At 34.6% G+C, this 16,487-nt stretch overlaps 1 protein-coding gene and 1 non-coding gene across 3 annotated transcripts in view; one reads left to right on the top strand and one right to left on the bottom strand.

Moving 5' to 3' along the window:
• KIFAP3 (kinesin associated protein 3) overlaps positions 1-16,487 on the top strand; it is a 160,249-nt gene that overhangs the window by 105,705 nt on the left and 38,057 nt on the right. For both annotated transcript variants that reach the window (XM_059042201.2, XM_067030492.1), the window contains exon 17: positions 5,316-5,401. In XM_059042201.2, coding sequence (XP_058898184.1) covers positions 5,316-5,401 — 86 coding nt within the window. The remainder of the gene's footprint in view (positions 1-5,315; positions 5,402-16,487) is intronic.
• On the bottom strand, positions 16,007-16,079 carry TRNAR-UCU (transfer RNA arginine (anticodon UCU)). The gene has a single exon. It is a non-coding gene; the product is annotated as a tRNA-Arg (tRNA).

The following is a 16,487-nucleotide window of genomic DNA, read 5'->3' as shown; positions in this document are numbered from 1 at the left end:
AAAGTATGTACATCAGGCACAGGAGAGGATATATATAAACCAAGTCTGGGAATGTCATGAAAGCCTAGCAGTGGATGTGGTATCTAAGCTGAATCTTAGTGATTTTTGTTTTTTTTTTAATTGTGGTGGTCTGCTTATTTGTGTACAAAAAGAAAAACTGCTTTCAAATACTGCATAAAATTGTTCATTACCCATATGAAAAATCTAAATTGTTTTTTGCATATAGCTCTTCATAACCTGACCTTAACCTGTTTTTCCAAAGTTGCCCTTTAACCTTATAATACACAGTTTCTCTTAGCATACCAAATTTCTCATCATTTATCAGACATTACCCTCCCTGTCATACTGTCATAACTTATTCCCTCTTCGTATGCCTTGTCAAACTCAGATGCATTTTTCTCCTTTTTTTTTTACCTGACAGTCTCCAGCTCATCAAAGATAAGTTTAGAAGCCATCTTCTCAATTAAGCCTTTCTAATCCTGTGCCTACCTTCTTACCATTGGGAGTAATTTCTTTATTTTTCACCTCTAATAAAGTACTTTAAATTATGTATTTATATGCCTGTCTCCACCAAAAGATTTTGAGCCCCTCTAGCTCAAGGACTGGCTTTGTCTTCCTTTTATCCATACCCAAAACTTAACATAGTACCTGCCATGTGGTTAGAACTTGTTTTAGTCAATGAATTCATGTATCTATATGGTTAATGCTCTTTTAAAATTTAATTGGGATACTTTTTTTTTTTTTTTTTTTTTTTTGCGGTACACGGGCCTCTCACTGCTGTGGCCTCCCCCGTTGCGGAGCACAGGCTCCGGACACGCAGGCTCAGCGTCCATGGCTCACGGGCCCAGCCGCTCCGCGGCATAAAGGATCTTCCCAGACCGGGGCACGAACCCGCATCCCCTGCATCGGCAGGTGGACTCTCAACCACTGCGCCACCAGGGAAGCCCAGGATACTTTTGTATACACTGGGCTATTGCTCAAAACATTTTGAGGCTCCTCTGGTGTTCAGAGCCTATAACACATGCTTTAAGTATTAACATTGCCTTGCTTTTGAGGACAAGTTGAATTTCTGGAACCATATAAGGTCTCCAAGAGTCAAGTCTGATTAAAGCAAGTTTAATTGAGACATGTTCATTTTACTAAGGGCTGTCAAAATGCAAATACTATTTTGCTGTAACAGCTTCACTAGAGAGAACTCTTTTTATCATAAAGTAATAAATATTTTTTAAATGTGGCTTATAAACTAACTCTCCCAGAAAGATAAATTCGAAATACACTTTTGAGCAATGTTAATTAACATCATTGGAATAACTTTTCAGCTGCGTTCCATGGAATGTGTTCCTTTAGAATTAATAGTTGCTTAATGAAAAAAGATTCTGTGATAAATGAGTTTGGAAAACACTGAGTTAAACAGATATTCTTTCTGCAGGGTCTTCTTGGAGCCTTTAATATGCTTTTCTGGGATGAGAGAATCTCTAAAAGAATATTTTATGTAGAGAAGGTTTATATAACTCCAGAAGTCACTGTAAGAAACACATATTAGAAAACAAAGTGAAAGTATAGTTTTTTCTAGGTAACTTCTTTGGAAGACAGCCCCTTGTTTATGTGTCATCTCATAGTGTTTCTTCCTTAGGACTAAAGAATGAAGCGTTTAAAATACGTACCAAGTGCCTGACACACAGTGAATAAGTGTTACCTCTACTCTGGTCTGTTTTAAATGTACTCTCAGTACCTTATTACCAAAGCTCACACTATTAAGGCTACTTGTATTTGATTTTTTCTTCTCAGTGTAACTTTCTTTTCATTTTCTCCCAAGTGCGATTTTTGTTAAGCCATTGAATCTAAAGTCAATACTTTTAAAATAGTTATTCTGAAGAATATAACATGTTGATAATGGTGGGAGTGGGATATAAAAGATCTGCTGAATTAAAATTTTTACAAAAGTATCAAGGAATATTAGATCTGATGCTTTAGTCCATGTCTTAAGATTGGGTAAAGATTGCTGAAGGACTTTAGCCCAATATTTTGGTTTTCAAAAAACAGGATTTTTGTTGATGTCAATGATATTTGAGTATGTCTCATATTTTGTAACATAGTTTAAAATTATTATTTAAATATTTCACCATAATTTAAAGCATTTTACTGTGATTTTTCTTTATGAAACCAATATACTTAAATATTTTATACATTTATTTGTTTATTTATTTTTGGCTGCATTGGGTCTTTCTTGCTGCGTGCCGCTTTCTCTAGTTGCGGCGAGCGAGGGCTACTCTTCATTGCAGTGCACAGGCTTCTCATTGCGGTGGCTTCTCTTGTTGTGGAGCACAGGCTCTAGGCGTGTGGGCTTCAGTAGCTGTGGCTCGCAGGCTCTAGAGCACAGGCTCAGTCGTTGTGTCTCATGGGCTTAGTTGCTCCACGGCATGTGGGATCTTCCTGGACCAGGGCTCGAACCCATGTCCCCTGCATCAGCAGGCAGATTCTTAACCACTGTGCCACCAGGGAAGCCCTTAAATATTTTAAATAAAATTTATTAGTCAGGAAATCATTGCTTTTTCCAATTTTTTAAGTTAGAAAATCTGATCAACATTATTTGGTAAAATTTTTAATGGAATGAAAGAAATGACATTTTGATATGGTTGGTGTAGACTTATTTTAGGTAAATATATGATTTATATTAAGATGTTTGAAATATTAAAAATGGCTCTCAGCACAACTCATAGGAATTGAGAACCATTGCTATAATAATAATTAATTTTCATATAATCCCAACAGTTTCAGCATGAAAAATAAAACAACCCAAATTAGACTAGATCCTTTTAGATTCCCCCTGAGAATTCCTAAGAGTTTCCTAAGAATTTTATTTTCATCTTATCCTCACAAAATCCATGGGTGGTATGTAGAGTAGGTCTTATTTATTTATTTATTAAATAAAAGTTTATTGAGCACCTGTTATATTCTCAGAGCTAGGGGTACCATAGTGAACAAAATAGACCAAGTCCCTACTGTAATAGAAGTTACATTCCAGTAAAGAGTCAATAAACACCATATTCTTTACAGATTTTTCTAAAAATGAATTTGAGTGTACACAGATATATTTTTCTGTATATTTTTCTACATTTTAAGTATATCCCTTTTATTCCCCACCCCCCAAAAAATCGTAAAGCACTGATGAATAGAAGATCTGGGTTAACCTCTGTCTTTGCCACTTGCTATGAAACTTGATAAAATTTTTTTGGTATTATAATCATTGCCTCAAAAAATGTCATTTGCTTATACACATGTGCTAGAGTTTCTTATTAGAAACTTGTGGCCTTTGTTTCAAATAGTTTTAACCAAGAACAACTTTAAGTATTGGAGATTATAGCTTTCTCTTTCTTCACTGCCTCTTTCAGATCCATTGAGGTTTCTTTATTGATTTTTCTTTATTCTTCCCTTTTCCCCTACTTGTTATTTATACATTCCATTTCTTTTCTTTTGTGTTAGTCTTAAAGTTCAATGTGCATTCTCACCAAGTTCTAAACGAATATATCTGTTCTTCTACTTGTAAGTCTAATGTCTCCACTTCCATCGTCCATGTTATTTGTTGCTCTCTAGTATTGTAATTTCACCTCATTTTTATAACATAAAATTTTTATAACATTTTAAAATTATTATATTGATTATCCCTTTTTAAAAACCAGTGCTTATTTAGGATTTATAGTATGTTAAATAGTATAGTATGTTTCCTCATTTACTGTTTTTTCCTGAATTCAGTTCCTCTATTTTTCTGCATTGATTTTCTTTCATAATTGATTATATTCTCTTATACTGCTTAGTGAACTCTATGAATAATAAATATATATGTATCTGAAAATAACTAGTTTATCCTCTTTAATAATAATTCAGCAGAATATGGAATTCTAGATTTCCAGTTATTTCCCTCAGCAATTTGAAGGTATTTTTCCACCTTGAATTGCTGCCAATGAGAAGTCTGTAGTCTGCTAATTATCTGTCATAAAGTCTGATGACAATTTACTTTTTTTCCCCTTATAAGTGACTTGATTTTGTTGCCAGGAAGACCAAAGTATGTTTCTGGGTTTTTTTAAAGCCAAGTAGTTGTATTAGAATTTGACTTGGTGTTCATCATCCTTGCTTGATTTTTCCAAGTATGCAAACATAGTCTTTCAGTATATAGTTTTGTCTTTTTTTTTTAATTTTAGGCAAATTTTCTTGAGTTGTACTTTATAGTATTTGTTCTGTTGCTTTGGTTGTCTTCTTTAGAATTTCTATCAATATTATGTTGGATCTTCTTTGCCTATCTTTAGTATCTGTCATTTTCTAATCTTTTAAATTTCTTTTCATTTAAAAAAATTTTACAAATTGTCTTTTTTACCTTCTGTTTAACTTAGAGTTTTATCTGTTGCTTTTATTTACTCTTGCATTACTATAAACTTAGTTTTTATATATTTGAAATGATTTTTATGTTTATTTTTAGTTATTGCTGGAATTATTTCTCTGAATTTTCTAATTCTGATTCATATTGTTCCTTCATATATATCTATTGATTTCTTAAATTCTTTTATTTCTTTTTGAAATATTAGGGTTGCAACTTTCAGCTTTTATGTGAAAATGTCTTATGTTTTCTCTTCCTTATAATAACCATACCCATATATGGAATTTGACTATGATTCTTTTCTGTTGTGTGAAATTTTTTGTATGTAAATTTTTGTGTGAAATTAATTTTTCTGAACTTTTAGGAGGGTCAGGTCAATCAAAGTTTTACAACTATGCATCTGTAGAGCACCTTCTTCAGTTACTTTCACAAGTTTCATGGTTTCAAAAACATGGCCTTGGGGCTTCCCTGGTGGCGCAGTGGTTGAGAATCCGCCTGCAGATGCAGGGGACACGGGTTTGTGCCCCGGTCCAGGAAGATCCCACATGCCGCGGAGTGGCTGGGCCTGTGAGCCATGGCCGCTGAGCCTGTGCATCTGGAACCTGTGCTCTGCAACGGGAGAGGCCACAGCAGTGAGAGGACCGCATACCACAAAAAAAAAAAAAAAAAAAATGGCCTTGGATGTTCTGAGATTTACTGGCTCTGTTTTCCTTACCCATTTTTATCTAGTTTTTTCCCCCCATTTCTTATCCCTATTATCCATGTTTTTTAAATAAATGAAATATTAAATATTTTTGGTCATCTTGTAGTAATGATTTTATTTTAAAATTTGAAGTTAAATTTCAGATTAACATTTGAATTTAGAGAAATGCAGGATACTCTAACATGATTGAATAGCTGCAATCTCAAACACAGTTTGTTTCTTTAACCACTTTTTATTTAGAGGCTCCAGCATATCTCATAGATCTGATGCATGATAAAAATAATGAAATCCGAAAAGTCTGCGATAATACATTAGATATTATAGCGGTAAGTAATTTTTCTTCCTACACAAAGTATAGTAGTCTTTATTTTGTGGGGCGAAAGAGACATTGTACACCTGTTTAGAACTTTGCATTCAATGTACGCATTGAATTTGAATTTTGGTAAAGTTCAGAAGGTGCAATGATACTAAATTCACTTTTTAATTGAAGTATAGTTGATTTACAATGTTGTGTTAATTTCTGCTGTAAGCAAAGTGATTCATTTGTACATATACATACATTGTTTTTAATATTGTTTTCATTATGGTTTATTACAGCATATTGAATATAGTTCCCTGTGCTATACAGTAGGACCTTGTTGTTTATCCATTCCATGTATACTAGTTTGCATCTGCTAACCCCAAACTCCCACTCCATTCCTCTCTAACCCCCTTGGCAACCACAAGTCTATTCTCTATGTATGTGAGTCTGGTTCTGTTTTGTAGATAAGTTCATTTGTGTCATATTTTAGATTCCACAAAAAAGTGATATCGTATGGTATTTGTGTTTCTCTTTCTGATTTACCTCATTTAGTATGATAATCTCTGGGTCCACCCATGTTGCTGCAAAGGACATTATTACATTCTTTTTTATGGCTGAGTAGTATTCCATTGTATATGTGTACCACATCTTCTTTATCCATTCATCTGTCGATGGACATTTAGGTTGTTTCCCTGTCTTGGCTATTGTGAATGGTGCTGCTATGGACATAGGGATGCATGTTTCTTTTTGAATTATAGTTTTATCCCCATATATGCCCAGGAATGGGATGGCTTGATCATATGGCAACTCTATTTTTAGTTTTTTGAGGAACCTCCATACTGTTTCCCATGTGGCTGTACCAGCTTACATTCCCACCAACAGTGTGGGAGGGTTCCCTTTTCTTGACACCATCTCCAGCATTTGTTACTTGTAGACTTTTTAATGATGGCCATTCTGACTGGTGTGAGGTGGTACCTCATTGTAGTTTTGATTTGCATTTCTCTAATAGCAGTGTTGAGCGTCTTTTTATAGCCTGTTGACTATCTGTATGTCTTCTTCGGAGAAATGTCTGTTTAGGTCTTTTGCCCACTAAATTCACTGTTTAAACATTATTAAGACCTTTGGCTTTCAACTTTTAAGTATAAGCTCCTTACTTAAAGAGGTTTTATACATGTTCAGAGTTTTAGATCTGTTCTAAATGCCATCTCAGAATCACTTGTTTTTCAGAAAAATTATTGCAGAGAAGCAGGGAGTTTGATGACAGTTTTGCCAAAACTCAACACAGTCAACTTTGCAGTTTGACCATTACATTTTTTTAATAAATCAAATCTTATATCAACTATTTTTTAAATTCTTTGATAATTTTTGTTGTAGACATAGATTTGTTTTATAAGTTGCTTTGGAATGATGAAACACACCCAAATTTTAATGTTATTCATGACTTTAGAAGTTTTTAAAGTATATGTAACTGTAAGAATTCGATCAGAGGTATAATCTGAGCCCTGGATCAGAAACTTGCTCACTGTGAAGACTTTTCTTCAGACATTGTGCTGCCCTTCTGCCTGGACTTGACCCTTGTACCTGGGATGTGGTAGATGCTGGATTACTTTGAATATTTTTCTCACCTGTGGCATACAAACATGCACACTCTACTGCCTTCTTTGGACTGGATTTACACTGTTTATTTTGGCTCATTCTGTAAAAAATTTCTTGATTATAGTCTATACAGTAGTTTTTCAAAATTTTACTTAAGTGTTTTAAAAGGATCAGAATAGCAGTTTAAAGAATCAATTAACATCTTCCTTGAAATCCTCTAAGTTGGCATTTCTGCTAGTGATTCATTACAAAGTCAGATTACCACCAGGTACTTTCTGGTCCATTTCACGCATTTTATTTTAGAAATTCATCTTATTTGATTTCATCTGTTCTTTTGGATTTGACAAAATATATCATTACTGGTTTAAAACTAAATGTTTAAGCCATTCCTGGTTTAAAACTAAATCTTGACATTTTAGCTTTGATAGCTAAATTAAAATAGGGAAGCTTTATGTATTAAATCCTTGCTTCACCAAGATGTTTCATACATATAAGCCACTGATCACAGGGTTTATGAACAATATCATGACTCATGTACTATTTTCTAGATCACTAGTGTCATTGTTGTATGTAAAAGTATATAGTATAAGAGTAAGAAACTTCTTAAAGTTCTATATCTGATTGTCTTACCTTAAGCAATGAGGAAGAGAGAGATGTCAGTCTGTTATGAATTGCTTTTATCATATTTTAAAATTACCTTCTTTTGAGAAAAAGTAGATGGAAGGTAAAAATATGTTTAGATTTATGTATTAGGTATGTTTGGTTTAGAATACAGGCTAGTGATACTTCCAAAAGGCCAGCTTAGTCTTATAAAAATATTTATTCTAAAATGTGAATTTATTTGTCATAAGATAAAATTTTCATTCCCAATTATTTCTAAGCTCTGGGCTCAAGGCTCTCATCTTAAACAAGAGTTATCCCCACCCTGTGTCTTCTGTCCTAGCTCTCTCTTTCTCTCTAGAATCAACATTTCGAAAAAAAGTCTACATATTACTTCCTTCATTTCTTCACTTTCCCATCCTCCTTTCTACATTCCCCTTTCTTCTTTCTACCAATTCTTGCTTCTGCCTCCATTACTGCATTGAAGTGGTACTTATGAAAGTCACCTTTACCTTCATTTTTCTAAATCCAATGAATATTTTTAGTCTTCATTTTACTTTGTTGATCCTACCCTCCTTGCAAGAACTTATAAATCCTGGTCAGAGTTAAAATATAAAATCACAAAGAAAATTATTTTAGATTATTACATTCATACAAAGCCTTGTGAATTAGAGGACCTCCAAGAAGAATCAGCAAAATGAAACTGGTGATAATTCAGCTAGCTCTATGTGGTTCCCTAAGATGCTGTCTGATCATGTGAGTTAGTATAAAACAAATTTGAACAAGTAATCTGAAAGTTCACCTAATCTCTCTATACCTCTCTACACTGGGCTTACAAAGTAAGTATTTGATGTGGTGCCAAGTAATTTTAGATTGTTTCATTTCATACTTTGTAAAACTTAAGTCTAGGGCTTCCCTGGTGGCGCAGTGGTTGAGAACCCGCCTGCCGATGCAGGGGACACGGGTTCGTGCCCTGGTCCGGGAAGATCCCACATGGCGCGGAGTGGCTGGGCCCGTGAGCCAGGGCCGCTGAGCCAGCGCATCCGGAGCCTGCGCTCCCCAACGGGAGAGGCCACAACAGTGAGAAGCCCGCGTATCGCAAAAAAAAAAAAAACAAAAAACAAAAAAAAAAACTTAAGTCTAAAAAGATACTCAGAAATACTAGAGTTGTTAAACTGAGAATATTTAAAGATATTCACATGTGAATTATTAATGTGATCTGGAAGTCCTATGCTGTGCTACTCAACTGAGTCATAGTCATAGCTGAGGTTCTTAGAAGAAAAGAAGTAGTCCAATACAGCTGATAGGTGGGCACCAGACTCTGGAAACATCTCATGTTCTGCTAGAAGAATGTTTTTTTACCTTTCTGCTATTATACACATTGTAGGATTCAAGGCCCTGGCTCAATTTTATCTTGGTAATAGGAAACTGCACCACCAGGAGCAGCTTCTTCCCAAAATATTTTTCTTCCCTTCTCAGTTGAGTAGGGATTCTGATCTTAGATTCAACTTTTGGCCTCTATGAAGTGGCAACTTGATCCAATAGAGTACTGCATTTAGAATACAACTGATTCTAGTTCTCTCACCTGCTGAATAATCTCAGGCAATTTATTTAATTTTTTGAAGATTTAGTTTACAGTGACACTTCTGAGGATTAAAGAAGTTAGAGAAAATAAATATGAAGCATCTGCCACATGATGGTCACTCAATATGTTTTGTTCAAACTAAACCAAAATTCACACCAAGTTGTGAAGTTTATATATAGATTAAATATCTGGATCAACGTTTCCTTTCCTTAGTACAGTTAATTATTTATGGTATTCTCTGTTCAACTTTTTAAATGGTATGGGAAGATAATCTGTTCACAGTTTGGATTTTAACTCTGGAAAGTTATTTGGAATATATATTTGGGCCAGACATATTTCTATTTGTAGTTTACTTTAAGATTGTCCTGCAAAATGGCTAAATTTGGCATTTTAAGACTTCATGTCAGGGAAGTTAACAGAATAGGTCACTTTACTGAAAGGTGTTGATTAGGACAGTGTAGAGAAATAGGAAGCTACCTTTGCTAGTGTAGAAGTGCCCCATGAGTTAAATTACCCATGTTCTGAATCTGTGGTGACTAATTTGGATTTGGACTCAATTTATCAAACCAAACCAGACTAACCTCAGACCAAAGTTATACTCCTGGTTTTCTGGGCCTCCTTTGGAAGAAATTTGAGGAGTGGGGCATTTTAATGCATCAGTAAAAAGGCAGCTTCTCAGGTCCACTTGGGACGTAGCTGCCATTCTTTAGTTCTTTGAGCTCAGACTCTATTACTGATCACGATGCAGGGTGTTATTTGCTTGTCCCAAATCTTTTTAAAGAGTAAAACAAGAGGAAATTGACTTAATTTGAAACAGGAGAAACTTTGATTAGACACAGCAAAGATGATGAAACACTAGAAATAGGCTGTCAAGGGAGAATGTGAAGTCTGTCCAGTTAACATTAGTAACAGCTAAATAACCAACTTTCTAAAACAGTTTGTTAGAACCTGCCTAAAATGGAAGTGGATGATATCTTGACTCTTTTTTACCTCTAGATTTTGATTTCCAAGTATTCTTGGCATGGCTATGATCAAAAAAATATAGAAGGAATGGGAATATTTGTAGCTTAAGGTGATTTATCTTTAAGAAAGCAAACTTCTTGCACTCAAGACAAACATCATGGAATAATACCAAGAAAAATTAGATGCCTTGCAAACCTTAGGGAAATATGCCTTCTGTGGTAAAGTATTCTTTCCCCAAATTGTAGAAATGTTACATTAGTGATAAAGTGTTTAATGTATTTAGGCCCAGGCCCTCAATTGGTGAATTGAAACAGATATGTGTTCATAGTACTCTTTGTACCATAGAGGATTACATGTTTGGTGATGTAGTCTCTGTGGCCTCATCAGCAAATTTTTGCCTGTCTGACTAGGCTTTGCATGTAGCTTTGGGAGGCAGGGAATGGGGTAGCTGCAGAGAGGAGAAGGGAGGCCAGGAGAGAGGAGCCTAGCTTCCTCATCTTCCAAGGGAATTATACAGCAATTGATCATTGCCTTTTCTCTTCCAAGCCTTGAAGATCATCAAGGGAAGATCAGAACCCTCTATACATAGAGAGCTTCTTAAAACCCAGTTAGATTTTTATCCCTCAGTCCTTCCTCAGCTTTGTATGAAGTATTTGAGAACCTCAAATTCCTCCCCAATTAGTAAACAGTTTCCTCCCCTGACATTACTGGGTTGTCAAACATTTAATACATGTTTATTAAGCACATACTGTGTTCCAGACAACTAAGGTTGACACTGGGAATTAAAAACAACATGAAATCTCTAGAATATAAATGTTTACAATCTACACACCAGGATACTGTCGTCTAGACATGAACTGGCCTTTCAGGAGCAGTATTACTACATGGGCTGTCAATAGATATTCTGTACTAATGTATTGCACATTGTATCTACAGGATGTTTATGGAGAAGGGAATGTACCTAGTTTCTCTGGTAAAATACTGATGTGTCTGTTGTCTTTCTAGCCAGCCACAGGCCTACATGTGATTTGATACTAACGCAGGTTTGTGTCACTAAGATTTTGAATGGCAGCTTTTTCTCTTTTAATTCTTAATTTTGATCATTGGCAAATTGTGTGTATTATAATCATCTGGAATTATTTTAAACTACGAAAACAAGGTGTTATCTTCATTCTAGGAGGGACACAATTATATTTAGTAAGACTGGTATATTGAAGTGAGATAAACTAATGTAGGTTTACATGTAACCTCTAAGAGATCAACTGTTATAGTCCCCACAAAAATTACCAGGGGAAGCCTGTGTCAGACAGAAAAGGTGGATTTATTAATAAACGTCCAGCAAGGGAGAACACTTTTTTTAAATGTCTTATAATATCTTGAAAGGGAAGTTATAGAGAAAGCTTCATAGGGTTAGGATTAGGGTTAGCTTAAAACTCAGGTTATTTCAGGATAGGATTTCAAAACCATGGATGGGTAGGGATTGGTAAAATGGGTAGAAGGTTTTTACTTTTAATTGGCTTGCAGGTTGGTTATGGGCACAGAACGAGGATTTTCAAGTGAGTTGTTGACAGAACTAAAATGTTCTTTCCAAAGCAGGTGGAGTTGGTTCTTGCTTGTTTTACAGTCTTGGCAAATTTTCATTTCTCAGATTTGTAAGTTTGATGTTTATTTCTCAATTCCATACAGTCAAATTGGGTTTCGTGAGATAAACCCAGTTGGTTTTAGTGGTTAGCCCTCTTCTGGAGTTCATTTTTATATTGCATGAATCTGAAAGGCAGAAATTTAAGATATTTTTCTAGTTTATTAGAATTTACATGCATATATATATATATATATATATATATATATATATATGCATGTGTGTGTATTCCCTGCCAGTATTATGCATGTTACTTTATTGGTTTTTTTAATTGTCAGCAGTTGGATTAAAAAAAAAAAACACAAGCATGGTATGAAAGAAAAGTCATGATTCCTTGCTTAAATAAATTTTATTTGTTATATCTTTTACTCTGTGGACATGATATTTGAAATGATACTACACAGATGAGCCTCCTCAGTGCTTTCAACAGAGGTTGAGGAGATAATTGTACTTTGAGGTCTGGTTAGAAAATGCCATAGTCAAGACTAAAGGGCAACATTTGGGACAGTACTATTGAGAAATAGGTAGTATGTGCATAAAAGTCAACAACTCCATTATGTATGTGTGTTTAATTATGTGTTAGATAAATATAGATAATATATACATATCATTGGGAGAAGTATTTTCTAAGCTATAAAAGGCATCTTTTTAGCAGCTACTACCTTAATCTTAATGAGCAACTAAATTACTCTAGATCTGCTTTAATTTACTATGAAGAATTGTATTAAATAAACCATATTACATTCTCAATTAGGGGGCTGCCACGTTAAAGGAGAAAGGAAAATCTGTTTTCCATCAGTTTTCCATCAGTTACGTTAAAACACAAAGCAGATCTATGTAGCTCTGTGTTACCCTGTAGTGCGTTAATCAGATACAAGGTGTGACGGAAGCCAGTGACAAAGAGTTTTCCTGATAGTGAACAGGCTCTGATAATAAGCTGTTTAAGGCTTCATAATGTTTCAGTGGTTAAGTAGTAAACAAAATGATATAGGACTTCAAAAAGGATGGCACATTCCATGTAAAATCAAACCATAAGTCTTTTGTGATACTTTAGAATTTATGAAAACTAGTGCTTAAGGTCATAATGTCAGGAGCTGAGAAGAAAATAAAAGACAAAGCATGTGTACCTTTAAATGCAAGACAAACTAGAGTCCCAAAGCAAGGATATCAGGGTGCACTCCTAGTGAAAAGAAGCATTTCAAAAATGAAGAAAAAGCAACTATATTCCTAGAATATTTCCACAATAGCGTGATAAATTTTGATGATGTTTCTTGACTGTGTTTGAGCTATGGCAACCCTGAATTCCCATAGCTATTTTCTGATAATGAGGGGGCAGTGATATAAGAGGGAAGTAGAGATTTGGGGAAGAGGGGTTAGAGGGAATTGGTTTTAATTGATATATGTTGAATTTATTAAATTTTGATACAATATTCATTTAGAATTGCTATGTAATTTTTAAAAGATGACCTCTGTATATTGCTATTATTCTGCAGTTTTAGGGGATAGTTATTTCAACAGCTTTATGAGGTAATGGTATTAATTATAGATTTGTATTTGAGGAATGTTAGAACTTGAATAAATCTTAGATTTGTTTCATTTTACAGTTGAAGAATCTGAGACCAACAGATGTTAAAATACCTTTAGAAGGTTGCATATTTCTGTTAGTATCAGAACTAGAAGGAGAACCCAGGTCTCTTGGCCCTTATCCAATGTTCTTTGTATTATACCATACCACATTATTAGTGTCTATAAATTCAGACTCTGAGACACAAAGAAAGTATGACTTTGCCAGGGCTATTAAACTATACTCATTGAGGATAGATACAGAAGATAGCTGAGGCTAGGGATTCCAGAATATGCTGGTCCACTGGGGTATGATAAAGCTTTCACTGGTTTTCACTAAAATGGAAGAGAGGGAAAAGAAAAACGTGTGGGGGGTGTGTGTGTGTGGTGTGTGTGTGTGTGGGGGGGGTGAAAGTGAGAGAGGAAATAGAAGAAAGAGACCAGAACTGGGGAGGAGTTGTAAATGTAAAGTGTTTTAATGTTGGGAAGGTGTATCTTTATTTTGAGATCATCTTTCTCACATTTTTAGCCTTAAAATGGCCTTTCTTTTATAAAACAATAATAGTAGGTGTCAGTTGATTTACATTTAATATCAGTCCCACAGATTTACTTTAAAAAAATAAATTAATTCATTTATGTATTTATTTATTTATTTTTGGCTGCGTTGGGTCTTCATTGCTACACGCGGGCTTTCTCTAGTTGCGGCGAGCGGGGGCTACTCTTCATTGCGGTGTGCGGGCTTCTCATTGCAGTGGCTTCTCTTGTTGCAGAGCATGGACTCTAGGAACGCAGGCTTCAGTAGTTGTGGCACTCGGGCTCAGTAGTTGTGGCCCGTGGGCTCTAGAGCACAGGCTCAGTAGTTGTGATGCACGGGCTTAGCTGCTCCACGGCATGTGGGATCTTCCTGGACCAGGGTTCGAACCCATGTCCCCTGAATTGGCAGGTGGATTCTTAACCACTGCACCACAAGGGAAGTCCCAAGTCCCACAGATTTACTTCTGAACCTTTCTAAAATCTAAAATTCTTGGGACCGCTGTCCTAACCTATTAATTCACTATGGTTGATAAATAGATCTTCAACATCTGTAAGCTAAAATATTTAATTTTCAAGAAATATGGAACATAAAAATCAGCGTTTCAGAAACATAAAGATGAAAAATACAGCATCATATAGCAAAACTGTACTATCTTTTTTGATTCTAACCAATTTGCTATTAAGGAAAAAGAAATGAAAATATTTAAACAAATATTGTGTTCCTCATAACATGCTTCCTTCCAAGATGCTACATTTGGTAAATATTTGAATACTTGAGGCTGCATTATCACAAACTAGAGCAAACCTTTATGGCACAAGTACAGTATCTTAATAATGTTTTATACTTAGCCTCTAAATTTAAAAATGCATATTTTAAAACATCCTCCAAAGTTAGCTGTTAATATTAGAATTAAGAAAGTCACTGAAAACTAGTATATACCAGTATTTATTGTGGTTCTATCTTAGGTAAAGATATTAGGGTATTTTTTCTATAATTTTCAACTTTCAGTCAGGAAATAGTTTTATAATCATAAAACTCCAAATGTTTTCAAAAAGTCATAACTGCTTGAGACTTTAAGGCCTTGATACTGTTTGGTCAGGGTTTTTTGCCCTTTTCTTTCCTATGATCTATAACAAAAAGCTCGCTGTACTTAATAAGTCTCAAGACCATCTTTTGTGAAAACTCCATATGTCATTGTAGTGGATTCATTGTAGTAGTAATCTATAATCATTGTTGGATCTTCTGCAGAGCATAATTTTCTATAACCTAAATGATTACTCAGCTTGGTATAGAATAACATATTCTGTTTCATATTTACTGAGGGAGAAACTTTTGTTGTTTTCTGAAGAGCTGAGAAGACAACCATAGTTGTCATCCAGTAAACAATAATGTAGATGTTACTCATTATGTTAGTCATAGAAAAGTAAACCTGTTGTTTTTTGTACAAAAATACTTAAATTCAGAATAAAATTATCTTTAATAAAGAAAATAACAGTACAATCTATATCATTGTTACTGTACTTTTTGGCCTTACAATGTTAAGAGATGCCCTGATTCTGTGGGTTTGCTCAGTCATAAACTGATATTTAAAAATAATCATAACAAAAGGAAGGCAAAAGCTTTAAAGGAATTCAGATCAGCGTAAGGGTAGTCTTATTAAATCTGATGCTAACTCACTGCATTGGAAAATCAGCTTTCCCAAGACACTAACAAGTCAAGCTTTAGTGTCAAAAGCTAGCCCTGGAGTCTCATGGATGTTTTTGGTTTGTGTGTTTGGACTTCTGTCAAATATAGTGTAGATAGTCTTTAAAAAAAAAACCTCAGGCTTGTGTGTGTAGGTTCATTAATAAGAACATTGCAATAAGTTGAAAGGGTAATAAGTCTTAAGTTAGAAAGGCTGTTATTTGTGATGAAAACAGCTTATTTATTACACATTTCTACATTTATTAGACGTATTTTTATTATTAAACTAGAATAGTAAAATCTTACAAGAAGGGTAGAGATGATAACTCATAGAAAAAGCATGAATTTTCTTCTTTGTGCAGAGCATTACTTGCTAGGCCAAATACATTTTTATGGATATGCAGTTTAAGGATTTACATTTTTATTTTATTTTTTTGGCCACACCATGCAGCATGTGGGACCTTTGTTCCCTGACCAGGGATTGAACCTGCACCCCCTGCATTAGAAGTGCAGAGTCTTTACCACTGGACCACCAGGGAAGGATTTACTTTTTAAAAATATGCGTACCTCTGTAACTTTTCACAGATATTCACAAGAAGCAAGTTTTAGTCTTAGTGGAATAGCAGACCCCATATTTTACATGCTTTGGGTGCTTGATGATTTCGACTTCTGTTCTTATACTAGGAATCCACATGCTTGAACTTAAATTATAATAAAACATTCAAATCATATGTGTATCATCTTCCTTGGATACTCCTTCATTCAGATAATCAAATTTTAAATTTTTCTACCAAAATGAAAAGTTAGTTTTATACCTCTTGCCAAGTGAAACAAACTACTATTCATGAAAGAAACAATACCACTCAAATTAGTTCCAGTATTTAATGTAGATCTAATAGGATATCTGGTAATATAAGGCATATTCTATTAAATATTGTGATTATAAC

Source organism: Kogia breviceps, chromosome 1 (genome assembly GCF_026419965.1).
Source record: "Kogia breviceps isolate mKogBre1 chromosome 1, mKogBre1 haplotype 1, whole genome shotgun sequence".
In the NCBI taxonomy this organism is placed as follows: domain Eukaryota; kingdom Metazoa; phylum Chordata; class Mammalia; order Artiodactyla; family Physeteridae; genus Kogia; species Kogia breviceps.
This window is presented reverse-complemented; position numbering and strand designations above follow the sequence as displayed.